This window comes from Protopterus annectens, chromosome 6.part1, assembly GCF_019279795.1.
Source record: "Protopterus annectens isolate FY-2018-M chromosome 6.part1, PAN1.0, whole genome shotgun sequence".
NCBI classification, from domain to species: domain Eukaryota; kingdom Metazoa; phylum Chordata; order Ceratodontiformes; family Protopteridae; genus Protopterus; species Protopterus annectens.
This window is the reverse complement of record NC_056738.1, coordinates 433,650,534-433,670,918: the sequence shown is the minus strand read 5'-3', so window position 1 is coordinate 433,670,918 and position 20,385 is coordinate 433,650,534. Positions and strand designations below refer to the sequence as shown.

Below are 20,385 nucleotides of genomic sequence, written 5' to 3'. Positions count from 1 at the left end.
GTTGAATTCCCCATTATCCCAACTATCTTCGGGTTACTCAAAATTCACAAGAGTGTTAAACAACCCCCTATGCGCCCAATTGTTAATGCCAGAGGTTCGATCACACATCCTCTGGCAACGTTTTTTAGATATTGAGTTGAAAAAGTACTCTCTTTAAGAAACTCGTCTATGTATTGACTCTTGGGATTTTCTTAGAAAGATTAACAACACCACTTTTAATAGTAAATAACGTTAAAACTGGAAGTTTGGTGGCATTTGTGGTGGTTTGTAATTGCTATCTCTCTCTCTCTCTCTCTATATATATATATATATATATATATATATATATATATATATATACATATGTTACCGTTAGAACATCGACCGCTTGAAACATCAACACACGGAAACCCGGGTCCAAAACATCGACACGTCACTTCTCCAAAACATCATAATATCGACGTACAAATGTTCGACACCCAAATAATCGACAGTGGAAAACCAACACATGCAAAATGCCAATCTGCATTGAACGGTCCAAGTAACTCAGCAACATCAGCATAAAACAACTTAATACAGAACGGTGTATGCAAATAAAACACTTCCCAGACACACTATTTCCCCTCTCACACTTCAGCTCCTCAACGCACCTATGTTTAAATTGAGTGTCGAACATTTGAAGGCCAACCAATTACACTGTCGGTGAAGTAACGTGGCGATGTTTTGGACCCGGGTTTCCGTGTGTCGATGTTTCAAGCGGTCAATGTTCTAACGGTAACCTATATATATATATATATATATATATATATATATATATATGTGTGTGTGTGTGTTTATATATATATATATATATATATATATATATATATAAAATAAATACATACACACACACACATATATATAAAACAGAAGTGTTATGCATTAAAATTGACTGCAACATAAAAAATGACAGAATGGCTACACTGGCAATTTTAGCATGGAATTTAAGCATATTTACAGGCACAGATAAAAGCAAATAGTACCGAACTCTATTAAGAAATACAGTGCTCAAATAAAAAAAAAAAGTTGCAAGAGATGCATTTGGATGGAAATGAACATACAAGTTTGATAAAAGGACAGTTTAGGTACGGACATTTATTGGAATATCATGGGCAAAGAAATGGGGCATTCTATGACAGAAGAGGGAAAAGAGGAAATAATGATAGACTTGAAGTAGAAAGGGTATATTCACAAGAAAGAGGTTTGCTCATATCTATATTCCCACTAAGACTGCAGTTATGGAGCTTAGAAGAAGTCTTGGAGAAATAGTTTTCAGCAGATGACCGGAATGACATTTTTATTTATCTGCTAACAGTCACCAAGATTCATTGACATGATATACATACTGTCAAGAGTGTGAATCATTAACACAATGGGCCAGATTTAATAACACCTACACTAAGTGTACACAATGTGTATTCAAGATCTCTACCATATTATTTGCACTTTCTAGTCACTCAAAGATTATACCAAGTATAAATGTAGCCTACACTTTCTAGTAACCTTTATGAATCCCCCTCAATATTTAAAGCTGCAAGAAAATCAGCAGGAAATTTAAATAAGGTGGAAGAAAGTGTGAGTTATGCTTGTGTTGTCTGTTCACTCAGAACAGTGTACACTTAGTCAGTAGTAGCTGGTGACTTAAAATTAAAGGGGGGCTGCAGGAGACAGCTGAATGGGTAGGGCCAATGGGAAGGGGTGTGGCCACCTTGAAAGGGGTGGAGCTATGCTCAAAACCACAACTGGAACTTTAAATATGCTGCCATGGGTGCCTAACCGTCATTACGAGAGTCCAATCAAGACAAAATGAAGTGTAGAAGAAAAAAATATTTCAATGCACTGGCTACATGACAGCTTAATTAATATCTAGATGGAAACAAAAAGGTTGTGAGGCATGAAAAAATAAAGTACTTTTTAAATACATTACTGGCATGCCAGTCAAAATCAAGTATAAAAAAAACAAGCAGCACTCAACTTAAACCACTTCTCCTTGCACTGCAGTTCTAATAATAATTTATATTCAGCTTTATTAAAGTACCAAGTAACATGCTGAACGTAGCAATCTCTGTGATACCCTCCACTTGTAAAAATGTTTCTAATCCAAAAAAGACCTGCTGCCTGACAACAACTATCTACTTGTTTCATGGGGAACACATAATCAAAGTAAAAAATGAACAGCAAACAAGAAACAAGCTCAAGATAAATTGCTTAAAGGATTACTGCACAGGTTATGGACCACACATGAATGGCATTCTGTTTAGTTTACGGGTAAAGCCTGCAAAGATAACTGCAAGTCTCCAACAAATGTAATGAGCTTCTGAAAATACTGTAATCCTGTCCTTTATTACAAATACTGTCATATGCATTTCAATACCTAAGGCTTTATCTAGTTATGTAAACATTTTGTGCATTGCAACAACAAAAAGGCTTTCAATGTTGGTAATTCTTTAACAGTATGCTTATTAAAGTTTACTTGCATCTTACAATCTCAGACAAGCCTCCCTGATGGTCATTAAAGCATTGCTACATAAACACAGAGCAACAGGGCACTGCAATAGCACACATTTTCTGAATAATAAGAAGCAAAAATCAACAGTATAAAATATGTCAGAAAACCACAACATTTTGCAAAATCAAGGACAGATAAAAAAACACTGTTGTACTTGTGTCTACCTTGGATGGGGGAATACTCTGCACACTTACACTGCATAACTGCTCCTTGCCTTGCTTGGACACATCCAGAGTCACTACATGGGGGAGTGATGTGCAACAAGTATGTCACAATTTGAAATGTCTCTGGCTGATGGTGATGGCTCTGACACTCATACCTCTCAACCTCAGAGCAAGAAACCTGGACAAAGCCATACACAGAAGTGGGACAAAGGCCCAAAAATAAGGACAACTTTTAAATATTGCTCTTATAAACTTAGAAAGATAATAGAGTAGTACTAGGTCTTGCATTAGTATGAATTTTCTGAAGGGTATGAAATCTGAAACTTAAATGTCTGTCATTATTTTCTAACTTCAGTCTTTAATGATTTGCCACTAATTTTCCAGAAAACCATAATTTTATGAAAAACGGACCAAAAATATGATGCAAAAATATAAAATTGCCACACAACACAGCTGGGAACCTGTCAAAGAATGGACACTTTTTAAATATTAGTAATGTTAACTTGAGCAGCTGACAAAATAAGAGACTCTACATGCATTTCTGAAATAAAAGTAATCTATAACTCTGATCATTACAGTTATTTATAATTGTAAACCCTCCAGATTTTCTTCCAAAACTGCCATTTTGCGGAGGGATTATTAAGGGGAGAGCAACATTTTGAGCCAAAATTGGGGGCAGTTGAGGTTTGGATATTCCTAATTCTATAAAGTGATTTATACGCACGTACCTCTCAACCTCTTAATGCAGGAAACCCAGACAAGGTCAAATATATTGGGGGAGCATACAAACGGTACTAAAAATTGCTCTTGTATAAACTTAGACAGTTGATAGAATAACAGGTTTTGCTTTAGTATGCATTTTTTAGAAGGTTATGAAGTCTGAAACTCAATGTCTGTCATTATTTAATGACTTCATTCCTAAATGATTTGCCAGAAACCACAAATTGTATGAGGAACAACCAAAAAATAAGAAGCAAAAATCTATTCATTCTGCAAAAGTTCAGCCGGGGATGTCTATGTTTGCTGCCATTCCCCCCTCACAAAATCATGGTTGAATGGAGCCTCCCCCCTGCAGGCATTCCAATGTCCCATTCCTTGGCTATTTCACTTCATTTACCACAGTCAAGTGACGTTTAAAGACATGCAGGTAGGTGCGTGCGTGAATGGGTGTACCTTCTTTGAAGGTTGGGCATCAGGCTGGCAACTCGGCACCGTAAAAACCCACTACCAATCATTAGCGGACCAGAGTTCCACTGTGGGCGACCCCTAACTGGGAAAAGCCGAAAGACAGTCACAGTAATGTGCATACTGTTTTACTTCTGTGATGATTTGGATTTCATTTGAAAGTTTTATTTTGCATTTTACAGTACAAACACTAATACACATATGCTAAACAAAGCAATGCAGTCTCACAATGAAAACAGACTTAGCACTAAAACTTCTCTGCTCTTGAAACTCACATTTATTGAAACAGCATTGAAACCCACATTCAAAGAAAATACATTTTGCCAGTGGCAGATAAAGATTAACTTTGGGCTGTTTTCAAATCATAGGCCCATTGCACATGAAACATACATGTGTTCTTTGATACACCTTCCTGACTGTATTAAATTATATTCCTCGTACAATACAGTACAGTTGTTAGAGGACATTTTAAATGTATTGTTTTGAACATTTTTCCAGTAAACAATGAAACAAAATGCATGCACCAGTAATGACAAAACTGCCCAATTCAGAACATTTCCACCAAAAAGAGTCTTCTCAAACTTCTACAATCCACCAGTATCAGTACATATACACAATCTCTGAAGAAGTAAAAGTCATCTAAATAATTCCACATTAAAGAAATCTGTAACTAATGAAGAGGTTGCTGCTAGCAAACAACTTTATATTTCATTGTTTCATCTACAAATAAAGTGCCTGTTGCCCTTGGGGAATAAATTGCCTGTGTTACATTAAAAAAATGATAAGCTAGTAATATTGCAATAAGGAATGGATGGCAAACTGATAACAGGTTCATAGTTACTAGGTATTTTCACCAAAAAGGACTGCAGCATCCACCCCCTTTACAAAACAGTACAGTCTCAGCAATGCATCTACATACTGTGGGAGTAGAACCCACAGCCTTCTGCATCAAAAGCAAGGACACTACCTGTTGTGCTATTAACAATAGACTCAGCATAAGCAGCACTAAACTTCTGTTCCCTTGCATCTCTCAGCTCCTTGTAAAATCTACAAGACACTCAGCTGTATCTCTGAACTTTGCAGCACAAGAAATCTAGAAAAAGACAAATTTTATTGGGGGGAGACAAAACCCCAAAACCAGGGACACGTTTAAAATATTGTTTGTATAATGTTGGAAAGTTTTTAGAATAAAAGGCTGTGTTACCACCATACATTTCACTAACAAGCCTTGAACCAAGGACCCTGTGCAAAACAGTCAGAGCAATATACCACTATGCCAAATCATCTGTTTTGTGAAAGAGAGGAAGACTGAAACTTAAATGGCTACCATTTAGTGAATTCAGTTCTCACCATAGCTGTCAACCTCTTAGAACAAAACACCTGAACAAAGCCAATAATGGGGGAATACAGCCCCCAAACATATTCAGTGAATTCAGTTCTCACCATAGCTCTCAACCTCTTAGCATAAAACATCTGGACAAAGCCAGTAATGGGGGAATGCAGCCCCCAAACATATTCAGTGAATTCAGTTCCCAAAATACCTCTCAACCTTAGCACAAAAAAACTGGACAAAGCCAATAATGGGGGAATACAGTCCCAAAAATAGGGACAAACTTCAAATATCCATATTATAAACTTAGAAAATTGCTAGAATAAAAGGTTTTGTGTTACCATGTACTTTCTGAAGAATATGAAGTCTGACATTCAAATGCCTGTCATTTTTATTTAACATCTGTTAACCAGGAAAGTCTGACTTGGAACAAAAACCAATTTTCAGCAGAAGCCCAGGGAGAAACACTCCAGATACATGTCTTTGTAAGATGGGAGGACACCAGAGCACCCACACAAACACAGGGATGACATGCAGTCTCCACACATAAGGCAACCCAGCCAAACATCAAACCAGAGAATCTGTAGCTGTCAGGCAACAGTTCTACCACTGCACCATCAGCTATATAAAGAAACAAAAATATAGAAACCACAGATTTCATGAGGAACAGAGCAGAACAAATATGAGGCAAAAATCTACACATATTTTTACAAATGGTGGTGAGTAGGGAATACAGGCTCTTGCTACCTGCACCCAAGGTACAGGGCTCAAGCCTGAGTTATTCTCTATCCAGTACCCACCACCTAAGTTCTACCCACAAGTATATAGCAACTGGGGAATTTTACAGGCACACACACACACACACACACACACACACACACACACACACACACACACACACAGCCCAGCTTCCGTTTTAAAATAAGAAATCACACCTCAACTCAGTTTCAAAAAGTTTCCGTTTCAAAATAAGAAATCACACCTCACTTCAGTTTCAGAAGCTAAATCACACACACACCTCCGTTTCAATGATGAAGAAGCTCCGGTTTCAATAATGAGCAAGCTACCCAGCCAGACATTGCATTCTCTTCCTGCAAAAGCAAGCCAATACCCAGCCAGATGTTCCATTCCCTTCCTGTCAGAGCAAGCCAATACCTAGGTCCCAGCCTTCAGACATTGCAGTCCGATCCCCTTCAAGTCTATGCATTTGTAACTGCTCTGGGATCTCTGTTGTCTGAATGGTGTTCCCTAATCTGGACTGGTTCACTAGCAGTCCAGATTGATTCCTATGTGTGATGCATGCATGGGTGGAGTTTTGGGAATAGCATGTGTGGGTGAAGATGTGTAGTTCCGGAATCACTTTTGTTTTATTTAATTTTAACGTCTCGCTTTTGTTTTACTTTTATTTAATTTTAATTTCTTTTTTTATTTTAATTTCATTTTATTTACAGCTGGGGGGCTACAGTTCTGCATTCCAATCGCACAAGCCACCCCTGCACTTAGTGTAGACTTTATTGAATCCCAGGGAATGTTAGTCATGGCACAGTGAGTAACTTTGGTCATTTCAAGGTAACATATTTCCTTAGCATACTCAGAAAGCCATATATTTCAGAAGTTCATTTTGCAGCTACTCAAATGTGGACTGCTAACCTAAGAGCAGCAGGGTACATAGAACTGAAAAATATATTTGTCATGGGAGTGAGACTGTCTGTTATAAATGGAAAGGTGTGGGCAAGAGAGAAAAAAACAAAATGTATGTGTGGATTGGGGATATAGGGTTACACAGAGGTAAGAGAACTGAAAACAATGATTGATAGATGAAAACCACCCCACCCACAAATGCACAAACACAAATGTCAGAGTGTGTGTGTGTGTGTTTGTCTGTTTATAATATTTTAATATGCCTGAACAGGAACTCAAGGAAGAATAAGTGAACATGTCAATGAAAACATTAATGAATTATATGCTAGGCAAATACTGCTCATGCAAGAAGATAACCTTCTCTCTTACAGATGCTATACTCTGTGACACAACCTGAAAGAGGTAAACAGAGCTGGACCATATTTTAAATTAAAAGAATTCATAAAATTCCCCAAAGCCTTATTAATTGACACTCATACAGCCTGCAGATGTGCATGGTAGAGCAAGTTGCAGTTTAGTTGCTGTGGGCATATCACAAAACTGAAGGTGACAATGCACAGTGTGCTATGTGCCTTGTATGAAAAATATATGATATAGCAGCCAAACTGCCCTCTGTTCTCACAGGTACTGTGGCCTCTTTACCAAATGCTATGCATTCAAAGTACACAGCTGTGTAGCAGGACATTAATCCATGATATACTAGTGTACACATACAAAAGCAGCAATATTAAAGAAAGTTTATGCCTCATTGCATATACATGCATTGCAGCATTCATTTGCATCCCATTACAGAGGAGGGGCATGTAACTGGAGTAAAATTCCCATCCGACATGGGAGGAAACATTGGGTATGATGGCTTTACTACCGGTTATTCAAGTGTGTGCGTGTGTCCGCACTGCATGCATGTACAATATAATCACAGCTTGGTGCCTGCTGTAACAAGGACTATTTTATTTATGACTATGCCAGTATCAGGAAATATTACAGATACAAACCAACCAACTTTTTTTGATACTTTTCCATTTTCATAATCATTAACAATTAGTCAGTAATATAAGACTATGGCTGAGAGTCATAAAAAATATACCACCACCAAAGCTTTTTGGGAAATGCTTCAGTGCCCAACAGCATAATGGCAATATAAAGCAATTCAGAGACAGGATAAAGGCTCATGGAACAACATTGCATTAATGGCTCATTATCATCTCTCCTAACTGAACATTGTACATTTACATGCAAACATAATAGTGTTCCCCCTACCATACTATTAAACATCCAAAAAGCACACAAAACTGGACACTGCTGATACCTTAAAACTTCCTTGTTTATTAAAACAACAAACAGCAAACATAAGATGAGTGCTTTCGGGCCACTGCCCTTCATCAGACAAAGCATCTCACACAAACTGAACATTTAAAAATACATATTGTCCAATGGGAAGCTAGTAAAAAACCCGCCTGTTCTTGAGGGCGGGTTTCATGGGAATGACATCATTGAGTCCCGGACTCCTATGTGCTATTAATTCAATAATCCATCTGGATTCGGCTAACTCAGTTAGTTGTTTGATATCACCCCCTCTATTACCCAACTTCACATTTACTATCACCCTGAATTTAAAACTATGCATGGGGTTTGCTTCCAAGTGTCTAAACAGTGCATTGCGTGTACCCCTATTCCTGATGGATGAAAGGTGCTGTAGAATCCTCACTTTAAACATGCAGTCGGTCTTGCCTACATAAAAGCATGTGCAGGACTGGCACTCCGCCAAATAAACCACATCAGTGGTCCTGCATGTAGCTCTTGCCTTTAGATCAAACAGCCTACCTGTCAATGGATGCTTAAAACAGTCCCACTGTCAAGCCCTGTGTCATAATCAATCTTTCAAGTTTTTATTTCTCTTGTACCTAAAAAGTGGTTTATTTCCTACAATGTTCTTCAAATTGACATCACTGGTCAGGATGTTCCAATTTCTGTGGATGAGATCACATACATCTCTTATATTACTGCCATAAGTCAACGTGAATCTAAGGTCCCCCTCATTAACCCTGTTGTGTTGACCACCTGTATGTGCTTCAGTAGCTTTTAGCCATGGTTTATATCTATTCCTTCTATAACCTTTGCTGCTATCCACCACCTTGTCCACCATGTTACCATCATAACCCCTAGCATGAAAACAATCCCTCAACTTATCCACTTCCTTTTCAAAAAGTGTATCATCATTACTGATTCTCGAGATCCTAGCTAACTGTCCCTGTACAATATGGGTGCATGCTATCAAAAGAAAGCATGGTATTCTTCCAACAGTCTTACAAGCACACAGACACCTGCACACATGCTAACACTAACACACGCACACTTAGAGAGGTGCAATCATACCCCATATATATGTATGCATATATACAGGTCTATTTCTTATTGTTTTGAAGTTTTGAAACTTCAAACTGTTCGGAGTTGGAATATTTAAATACCAGGGGGTATGGGGGGTGCAGAGGGGCTTGCTCCCCCTGTAAAAAATGTTTTTATTTTTTTTATTTACATTTCAAAGTTTCAAAACTCTGATCTTATGGTCTCAACCATAAGAAATTTGAAGTTATGAAACTTTGAAATTTATATATATATATATATATATATATATATATATATATATATATATATACACACACACACACACACACACACACACACACACACACACACACACACACACACAAACAAACACACATACTCACATATACACACACACACTCATATAAATATATATACATATATCTATATATATATATATATATATATATATATATATATATATATATATACACACACACACACAAATATATACATGCATACATACACACACACACACATCAACCACACACACTCGGAACACCCTTATGCATGCCTGCACGCACACACACATCCACCCACACACACACTACTGCCATAAGAATGAATGGGTGCATGCCATGAAAAATGGCATGGTAGAGATATTCTTTGAATCGTTCTCCCATGTTATTCCAATCCAGTTAAAAGCCCCTGCTAAGCACACAAAGCCAATTAGCACTAACTGGCATTTGACGGCTGCATTTACTTGCAGTCTTTACCAGCAAGTCTGGTGCAGCACTATGGACAGGTACCTTCTTACTGCTGCAGCACTGCAACACTCTCTGACAATGTAGCACAATCTACTCAGAAATCCTACTATAGACAGGATTGTGCAGTGTATTACATCTTCTTGGATCATGGCCTACAAGATGACCCAGGTTTTTACTTGTTATATAATAATCAGCTGGTTATTTATGGCAGTGAAATGTTCTCATTTTACCGGCTGCCCTTACATCTGACAAAAATCTATATTAATATTTTAACTTGGTCAAACCATGCCATGCCAGATGTAGATTTCTATTCTGCTAGTTCACAGAAAAAATACTTTACAATAAAACTGCAATTTTATCTAAATGAGGACCATTTACATCATCTACCCCTGCCCCATCCTGAAGTTTTCAACACTTCCTGACAGATATGACTAGATACACAAAACCAATGACAAAATTCGTTTAGCAAAATATTAATATCACCTCACACCAATGTAATCCTACTGAAACTTAATACCACTCATGTTCCTAATTTTTGTTCCAAATGCATTAAATAATGATAATTTTTGAGTGGTCTGATGCTTGTACTATCAGGAATACCCAAGCAGCATCGCAGAAAAAGGTTTTACTCTTTAAACTGTGTTTAAACAGTAGCCATAACATAGACACTTTAGTCTTTAATTACACGTTTCTTACAAAGTTTGTTTTCTCTACTTGAATATCTCAGGATATTAAAAAGATACATGTGAAATTATCCCAAAAGTAATGGTTAAAGTAAAATTGTATTAAAAGAAGCTGTATAATCATGTTTTGTTATTTAAATGATATAATTAAAAGTGATATGAAGTATAAATCAGACCTACTAACTAAAATGTCATAACTGACATCAAACAAAAATCAAAAATTCAAATACTATATTCGGTTCCTAGCCCTTCCATTACAACCTTTCTTCAAAGTCCATGGTGAGTTTAAAGTAATTCAAACAGCATTTAATCTGTGTTTTGATACTATCATACGGTAGCAGTAAACTATCATTGGTAGTATGGTATGGTCTTGGTATTTTCTGCAAGTTTGTATTTGTATAGGGGTCATAAAGTTATGAGTTTTGTTATTCTGCTGCACCTCATAACTGAGTTTACTTACTCAAAGAAGCAGACCCCAGTACACTGAGGGGGCAAACTCCAGGTAGAATTTTTTCTTAATTCCTTTTGTAAACTCATTTCACATCATTATTTAGTTTATGGAAGCAAATCAAAAATGAATTACTTGTTGTGCCTTGCACTAAACGGTTATTTTCAATGAAAACACTGTAGTCATTTTAAAATAGTACTAGAACTTTGTGGTACTGTTCATTTTCTAACTCCTAAATGTGTACATCTGAAACACATGACATACAAGCAATATGTCTTTCAGGTGGGACCTGTTTAAATTTTAAAGGATGGAAATGAGGCAAAACCGCACTGCTGCTCAAAGAAACAATACTATCTATTATCAGCTTTCCATGTTTTATATTGCATCTGCAAAGTTTAAGTAGACATTTCCTTGCCTGAACAAGCTGTCCTTTGATTAGGGAGGACATGACTAAATCAGAGGGCACAACATAGTTGATCTTATGAAATATTATTTCATAAAACACTGTAGAAGAAACAGCACATGTATATTTCACTGATCTTTTAGTTCATCGGCACTTGGTTTGTCAAATAAGCTATTTCTCTGGGTTACCTGAGCCAGAGAGTTAGGGAAAGGTAAACTGTGTTTGTTTTAACCTTTTCCCTCTTCTCTGATTTTTTTCATGACCTTGATATTTGAAAATGTTATTTAATTGAATTTTGTTAACTGTAGCAGAGCACTAAACAAAAATGACCAGTTTCAGTCAATATAGACAGATTGGGGGTGAGAAGGCAAAGCCCCCACATCAAGGGTGCAAGTGAGCTTGTCCCCTGCAAAAATGACTATTGTACAGTAACTAGCAATGCACTTTAGTGACCAATGTGAAATTTTATTACCTATGTTATTAAATGTTTGAGTTTCAATTATTTGAATCACAATTTAGTGAAATGCAATTAAATTGCAATAAATCCAAGATGGGCTTAATTATGACTGCAATATGTCTATTTCTACTCTGCAAAGTTATTTATCATTACAAAAATGAATGAAATATGCAGTTCATTAATTAGCACTAACGTCTGAGTATTTACTACAATAGAAAGTTTGCAAACTTTCAGCATGTTATTTCAAGTTGGCTTTGAAATGTCAGTGAATCACCCTAAACATTGCAAGCTGTCCATTCTACTGTGCATTACTGTTCAGTAGAAATATTTATTAGCAACAACTGGTACATGTAAATGTCAGTCCCAAACTATGAATACACAATACTCTCAAGGAGAAAACAAACTGTTGTTGGGTTCCAATGCTTTCAGAATGGCTTAGACAGCAACATGACCAGATCACCTTTGTGCCATAAAGAAAGCAGAAGTCCTTGAAAAAAAGTTAGGAGTGCAGCTACACCAACACTTAATCTGTAATAATAAAGTTTACAGTAGAAAATCCTCACACCAATGCAGTGCAATACATCTGGCATTATATGGACTACTGATACAGAATATGGCAAAAAAAACTTTCTTCTATCATATTTAGGGTCTTTGGTCCTTCCATGTCAGACATCAGTCTCATTTTCTAACTTTTCAGAACATTATCTCTGCACATTTCATCTGATGCCCACCAATGTTGTATCTACATTACTTATTAATGTGACTATTTTGTTGATAGGGTACATTCCACTAAATCATACTGTCTTATTCTTTACACACAGCATTTGTGCTGCTGCTATCATTAATATATCTATCTAAAAGACATATGCATCTCTGTCATTGGGACTAGGCTAAGCTTCACTACATGATCGGCAAAGACAGCTTAACCTGTTAACCAGCCATACCTGAGCTGCAGTGCATCTCTTTTACTGTAAGTCCTAAAAACACATTTTAAGGTTTCTATCTTCCAGAGGAAACAACTCAAGGTATGGTGGATAAAAGAAGAAAAGAGACAGACAGGTAGTTAGAAATTAATAACACTTGGGGGGAAGGTCAGAAAAGCTGCACTTCTACAATAAGTCCTGAACAGTAATTATAAAAGAGCAATGTGACTTGGTGTGCCTAACTCTACGTTTTACATATCCCAAAAATAAATGCTTCCACAAAGCTTTATTCTCAGGGTCTGTTTAACATCCCATATCATTTATATATTTAAAAGTCTGTTTACAAATGAGCATTTGTGTATTCTACATTGCATACAGCAAATGAACTGACATTGTAATAATAAATGAGGTGAAATCAAAACTCAGGATTGCTTAGACATTCCTGTTTCCTGAAAAAAAAAAAAGCAAAACTGGTTAATTTATTCATTATCAAAAGAGGCCACTCTACTACCTACTGAGCTGACCACCAACTTTCATTCCCAGTCTGTTAAAGCAGATAGCGACAGGTGAGTAATATTAGGACCCTTACTTCTGATCAGTGAGAATGTAGCCGTATTCCTCCTTTGGATGTTGCACACTGATGCCCACTATCCTCTCTCTGTACTCATTGTCAGTATAACTTTTCTTCTGTACAGACACCTCCAAGTCTTCTTCAGGCAGCTGTATGGCTTGTTGGCCCTCAGAATCCTCATCTGGTACCTGGTCCTGCTGGTAACCACTAGACAGAGAACGCTCGGTAGTTGTGACATTCTTTCCAAAATCTGCTTCTTCAGCTGTGAGGTGGTCTGCTTGACTGGATGATGTGCTACTTTCCTTTGGTCTTTCACTCAGTTCATATGCCAGGGGATCAGACTCTATATCATCCCAGTGCTGCATTTCTCCTTCTGTTACCTGTACCAGTGAAAAAATTACAGAGATGAAGCCTTGACAGTCAAATGTCATTGTCACCATAGTCAACTGAATTTAACACTAGCTCAGCCGGTATTTTTTATTACAAGATGGCAGCTATCTGGCTTTTGGTTTAAGCTAAAATGTATTTATTTATTTCCAGTTTGATGACTGGGGAGGTCCACTGGGCTCAGGGAGCCCATTTTCAGTGGAGGCCCAGGGAGAAAAGCTCCATAATACATAGTAGAAATAGTAACAGTTAAGCAAATAGTAAATATTATATAGTAAAACTTAAGCAAAGAAAATAGCAACATAGAATAATATACAATGCATATTTACATGTTTACACATTAGAGAACAGTAGTACAGAGTCACCATTGTACTGAGGTTTTAAATTATCTGAGAATGGTATAAAAGTAACATTTGTAAGAAAACAGTGAATAAGATTAATCCCCTATAGGGTAAGGTGAAAGGTACTTTATGTGTAAAGGATGTATTTATGTATTAGGTAGGATTAGGTTGGCAGAGTGCAATTGCATTTCCATTTATCGGAGAGGTAAGAATGGAGCTGGGTTTTGAAGTGTTCAAAGTTTTCAGAAATTCTTAGAGAAGGTAGAGAATTCCATTTCTTGGCTAAGGAAAAGGATAGGAGAAGCTAATCTGGGGGACAATTTGATTTGTGTACAGAAATTAGATACACACACACACACACACACACACACACATATATATATATATATATATATATATATAGAAAGAAAGAGAGAGAGATACACAGACTTTTGCAATAGCACTTGCATCAAGTACTGTGACCTCTAGATTGTGTGACTAGATAGTTAAGTGGTTTTATCTCAAAGCAGTCAACTTGTATGTGTGTGTGTGTTTTTGTGCATGTGTGTGTGTGGTGTATGGACATGTGTACAATGATCTTACATACTGCTGGCCTCACTGAAGTAGTAGTCTGGAAAAGTTTTTCACACTGATGTCTCTCACACCATGCTGAGTAAGGAGAAAGTCATAGTTAGTTACTTATCAGGGGCCAGGATCCACCACATTGCACACACATTCCAGGTCATTGGACCACAATTACCAGTATGACTCAGTCATAGTCCATGTGGGTGTAAATTACCTTAGACGTACCTCCTTAGGGTATATAAAGACAGACATCACAGAACTTGTCAAATGTGTGTCCCAGGCTGATATGAGCTTAGCACTGATCAGCATTTTACCTTCTCCAGGGATGACACCACAATACAAATGGAAGATGACTGACTTTAATAATTGGCTTAGTTTCTGATGTGATTCTAAGGGGGTGCAATATTTTTCAGCATGGAAGGAGACGGTCAAAAGACCATGCTACTTTGCCAAAGATGGCCTGCACCTCTCCCTCATTTAGAAATCAAAACTTCTTTAGTGAAAAATAATTAACAAATTTTTTTTTAAATAAAGAAGTTATGATTTCTAGATAAGCTGTAATTGCCTAATTACTCTGAAGCCTTAAACGAGCTTGTCTATGGTGCAAGTTTTTTTTTCCTGATATTTTAAGATTCTCAGCCAGCTCACAAGTACCAGTTTTCCCTGTGGGGTGTGTGTGTGTGTGTGTGTGTGTGTGTGTGTGTGTGTGTGTGTGTGTGTGAGAGTGTATATACATATATATATATATATACATACATATACATATATATATATATATACATACATATATCAAACCATATACATACACACAAACACACACACACGTAAATACTTCTTGTCACTCGTTCGTCTCTAATACATAAAACAAGAAGGCTTGGGGTTTCATTCTGATGCTGTAATATATACAAACACATCAGGATGGATAGCAGCATCATTAAATACGAACTAACTAGTTAACAAATAGAGCTTACATACATACATGCTTACAACTCAACAGCTAACTACAAAATGGCAGTCAGGCTCGCACATGCTCAGTATTTATACACTTGTGCAAGCCCTTGGATAGCTTCTTAAAGGTATATGCACACATACTGATCTACATCCTCCCTCTTAAAAAGATTGTCCTTTATACAAAACAATGTTAGAGTTAGGCATGCATTACTATATACATTGGAAAGAAAACACAATATTCATGTCCAAGTTGCTTGGTATCTGCTACAAGGTTTGGAGATTTGACCATATCTCGTAACATAAAAGTTGGGGCCAAATTTAGCGACAGGGACAGCCTGCAGTGTACAACTTGTATCAAGAATGTCTGGATTAGTCATAGGAACAGGAATGTCCTCTGGAACTTCCTCAGGAATTGGAACACCAGACAACTCACTCTGAGATAGAGTCTTACTCACAGACTATCTGCTGTGGTATAGGTTCAACACCGATCTCAAATGTTTCCAATTTCGTCTTAAGATTGTCCTTCTGATTCCACAATGTACGGTCTCAGCTCTGTACCAATATTCTTCACAACACCAATCTGATCATAATCTTTGGACATTTGGATCCTTATCACTTCTCTCTCTCGTAATGGATTGAGTGGTTTACTCGAAGATGTCTGTGGCTACTGTCAAGGTAGTTCTGGAATCTCTTTAAGCTAAGGTGCTTCCTTCTGTTGATGTGGCTTTGTACTACTACTACACACTGCACAAGATAAAAGTGCTCTCTAAATGTCTTGTGACATAGAAGGCCAAAATACTAGTGCTCTCACCCTTCTTTTGGTAGATTTGGTTCCTGGGAGACCACGATGTAAGACAGTAATGTACTCTAGTTACAGGGACTTTGGAGCAATTACTTTTGGACCTTTCATTATGATACCTTTGTCAGCCAAAATCTCATCCCTGTATGGAAAATAAGGTTGCACTTCTTGAGGTAAACTATATTGCTTTGATGGCCATCCTTGATTAATAAAGTGGTTGAGCTTCTGTAAAACTGCATCTGTGGCTTTGTGATCTCTTAGCTCACCAAGACATGTGAAAAAAAAATTTCTCACTTCCATGACTTCAAAATCAACAGTCTCATTCTCATGCTGTCCTATGGTGTTTCTGGGTGATCTGGATAAAGTATCAGCAAGATAAAGAAGTTTGTCTTTCTTGTAGACAAGACTGAAATTGTACTTTTGCAATCTCAGCATTATAAGCTGTAGTCTGGCAGAAGATGAATGCAAAGGTTTTCTCAAGATTGTGACTAAAGGTTGGTGGTCTGTTTATATCTGGATAGGTCTGCCATAAACATAATCATGGAACTTCGAACAGGCAAACAATTGCCAAAAGTTCTTTCTCTATCTGAGTATACTGTATCTCAGTTTGGGTAAGAGTTCTAGATGCACAGGAAACAGGTTGATCTTCTTGAAGAATAACTCCACCAAGTCCAAATTTTGAAGCATCACAGGAAAGAGTAACTGATTTGTGACCATCATAGTTATCTGAGTATTGGTGGACTTGGCAATTCTCTGTTTCAGGACATCAAATGCTCTTTGGTGTTGCTCTAACCAAGACCAAGATACATCGTTATGTGTCAGCTCTCTGATACTGAAAGTTGGCTCAAGTCTGGAATGAACTTGCCTAGGTTGTTAACCATGCCAAAAAAAAAATTCCAGTGCTTGAACATTGTCTCGAGCTGCCATCTCGAGAATGCCTGTTTGCTTTGGAGGGTCTGTCATAGGCCTGTAATTGTAAATAAATGACCAACATAAGAAACTTCTTGTAGCACAAATTTACATTTCTGTGGCCTGAGCTTAACATTCACCTGACATGCCCTTTCTAGAAATTTTCTGTGGTTTCTGTCATGTTCTGCTTCATCACGACCTCCTACCAGCATGTCTGCTACAATAGCACAAGGATACCCAGAAGAAATTTGCTCTATTGCACATTGAAAGACTTTACTTGCAGAATTTATTCCAAATGGCATTCTCAGAAATCTATACCTGCCAAATGGAGCAGTAAAAGTGGTGAGAAATGACGATTTTTTTGTCAAGCAAAATTTGCCAAAATGAACTCTTTGCATCTAAGACAGAAAAAATTGTGGCATTTGGCATCAAGGCTGCAACTTCTTCAACTGTGCATATCGGATGATGAGATCTTTTTAATGCTTTGATCAAATCTCTTGGATGAATACATATGTCATCTGAGCTTTTCTTGTGAGCTACCACCATGGAAGATACCCATTCAGTTGGAGTTTTGACTGGACAAATCACACCTTGTCGCACCATTTTATCTAACTCAACTTTGACTCTGTCCTGCATGGCTACTGGAACTTTTCATGCTGGCCTGATAATTGGACTGACCTCTGGGTCTAACTTCATAGACTACACAACTGGAAGTTTGCCTAGTTTATATTGGAAAAGATCAGCATAGGTAGAAAAAATGTGCTGGCCAAAATTAGAATAGAGTTCTTTTAAGCTAACATGGTACACTTCCTTGTTAAATGAAAGCAGTCCCATTTTCAAACAGTCTCTAAGCCCTAATAATGACTGAACATGCCTCTTGACCACATAAAATAAGTTGTAGCTTCTTCCAGCAAAATAATATGAAAGCACTACTGAGTCTTCGGTGTGAATTTCATCATCTCCATAAGCAAGTTTTGCACACCTTGCCAAATCAAACCTTTCACCTTTACACACTCTGGTAAATGTTTCTACAGACATAACATTGCATGTGGAACTTGTGTCAACTTTGAGCTCACTGGGTTTGCCATCTACCCAAACAGTACAAAATACTTCATTCTTTGCCCTTAAATCTACTGCATTGACAGTTTCATGAAGCACTGACAGTCCATTAACATAAAGAGCATGCTTGCTACTGTCTAATTGATTTTTGCAAGGAAGACAATTTTCATTTTGACTCAGCATATCTACACTTTGATGAACAATGCCTCTGAAGGTCCTTCACTTATCTGAAAACAGGAAACTCTGGATTCAAAGGCTTCAGTTGTGTCTCACTACAAGTAAAACTGTAGAGATTTCAAAGAAAATACAGTGTGGACTATTCCTAACTTCTGCAAGCAAGGAACAAAACATTTAACAGTTTCAGCCACAAAAATGAGGAAAAGGCAGATTACCAATGATAAAGGGTATATTTAAGGTACATTGTAAACCAAAGAGAAACCTTTAACATGTAAGGATTGTATTTTTTTTACCAAAATCAAACAGATCAAGAAACTGTAGATGCATATGTAACCAAGATCAAAACAGAGCAAGAGACTGACTTTTCAAGATGGCTGCACACTGATCAACAACTCTCCCAGTATGAAAAAAGGAACTGAAAGACAAGGGCCAGGAATTCTGTCACTTTTTTAAATTCAGTTAATGGTTAGTAAGTACACTGCTTGCATGCCAGTAAAGAAGAAACTAAGACAACCTAAAAGAAAATCAACTAGAAAAGGTGAATAGAAAATACACAGACTGGGAAGAATCCTGCAGCTGTTCAGCAAAAAGCAGTTCAAGTTCCATCTTTGGTGCAAGACATGACTTCCAGTAATCTAGAAGAAATAAAGAATAAGTCAAATGTGTTCAGGGATGATAAAAACAAATGAAACACTGAAGGAGTATATCAACTCGAATAACAAAATGCTGGAAGAAATGGAAGAAGCTTTAAATAGATATGAGCTGATAAAACTGCAAATATCAGAGGTCAAAATGATGACATAGTTGGCTTAGTTTGACACTGCAAAAGTTTTAAAAAAAATGGCATAATTAGAAGACAGAGCATGTAGGGGAAATGTGAGATTTTCTGCTGTACCAGAGAAACCAGAAAGAACAGACAATATTAATTTTTATGAAGGAAAAAAGAAGCAACTGGACTGGTATTCCACAGCAGGAAGTGTATTATTGACAGCACACCTCTTAGAGTCGACCCAGTAATCAAGGACTAAGAGACACACATAGACAATAACCTAGCCTTTGATCATCATGTGTTTAAAGTAGTGAGAAAATCATTCCATGTTGCGCAACTTATAAATAAAGGTAAGGCATCTAGGTCCAAGCAAGTCATTCTTCCTTTATATTCAGCATTCATCAGACCTATCATTGAGTACAATGCCCCCTTTGGTTTACATCTAACCAGGCATATCCATCAAATGGAATGTTCATAGAGGTTCCTCACTAAAAGAATACAGGGTATAAATAACATGTCCTATGTAGATGGTCTCAAGGCCCTATCTCTCTATTCTGCCTTCTACAGGCTGTTGAGGGGAGATTTATGCCTGGCATACAGAGCACTGTTAGACCCCACTCTGATGGACCTCCTGCATATCCACAAAACAAACAGCACCAAAATTACCCGCTCTAAAGACTTCAACCTTGCCTGTGACATAAATAGGAGTTGCTGAAGAGACAGTTATGTATCCAAGAGACTACCTCGTCTCTGGAACAGGCTCCCCATCCATGTGAAGCAATGTTCCTCCCAAACTCAATTCAAGTGTAACTTGGATAATTGGATGGGGAACAGGAAATTCAGCCCTGATTTGGCACCCATGTCTCTAATGGGCACAGGCAGACTATAAAAGGTTAATCTCCCAGGCCCCTGCCTGTACATGTTTCATTTCACAAGCCACTGCTTACACTTTTCAAGGGTACCAGAACTTGACAGAGATTTGGGATGCATGGATAGGCTTAAAAG

The 20,385-nt window shown here is 37.4% G+C and overlaps 1 protein-coding gene across 2 annotated transcripts in view; it reads right to left on the bottom strand.

The window, feature by feature from the left end:
• The window catches only part of PTPRN (protein tyrosine phosphatase receptor type N), a 2,492,130-nt gene that overhangs the window by 1,352,751 nt on the left and 1,118,994 nt on the right, over positions 1 to 20,385 (bottom strand). For both annotated transcript variants that reach the window (XM_044075862.1, XM_044075864.1), the window contains exon 9: positions 13,443 to 13,804. In XM_044075862.1, the coding sequence (XP_043931797.1) occupies positions 13,443 to 13,804 (362 nt within the window). The remainder of the gene's footprint in view (positions 1 to 13,442; positions 13,805 to 20,385) is intronic.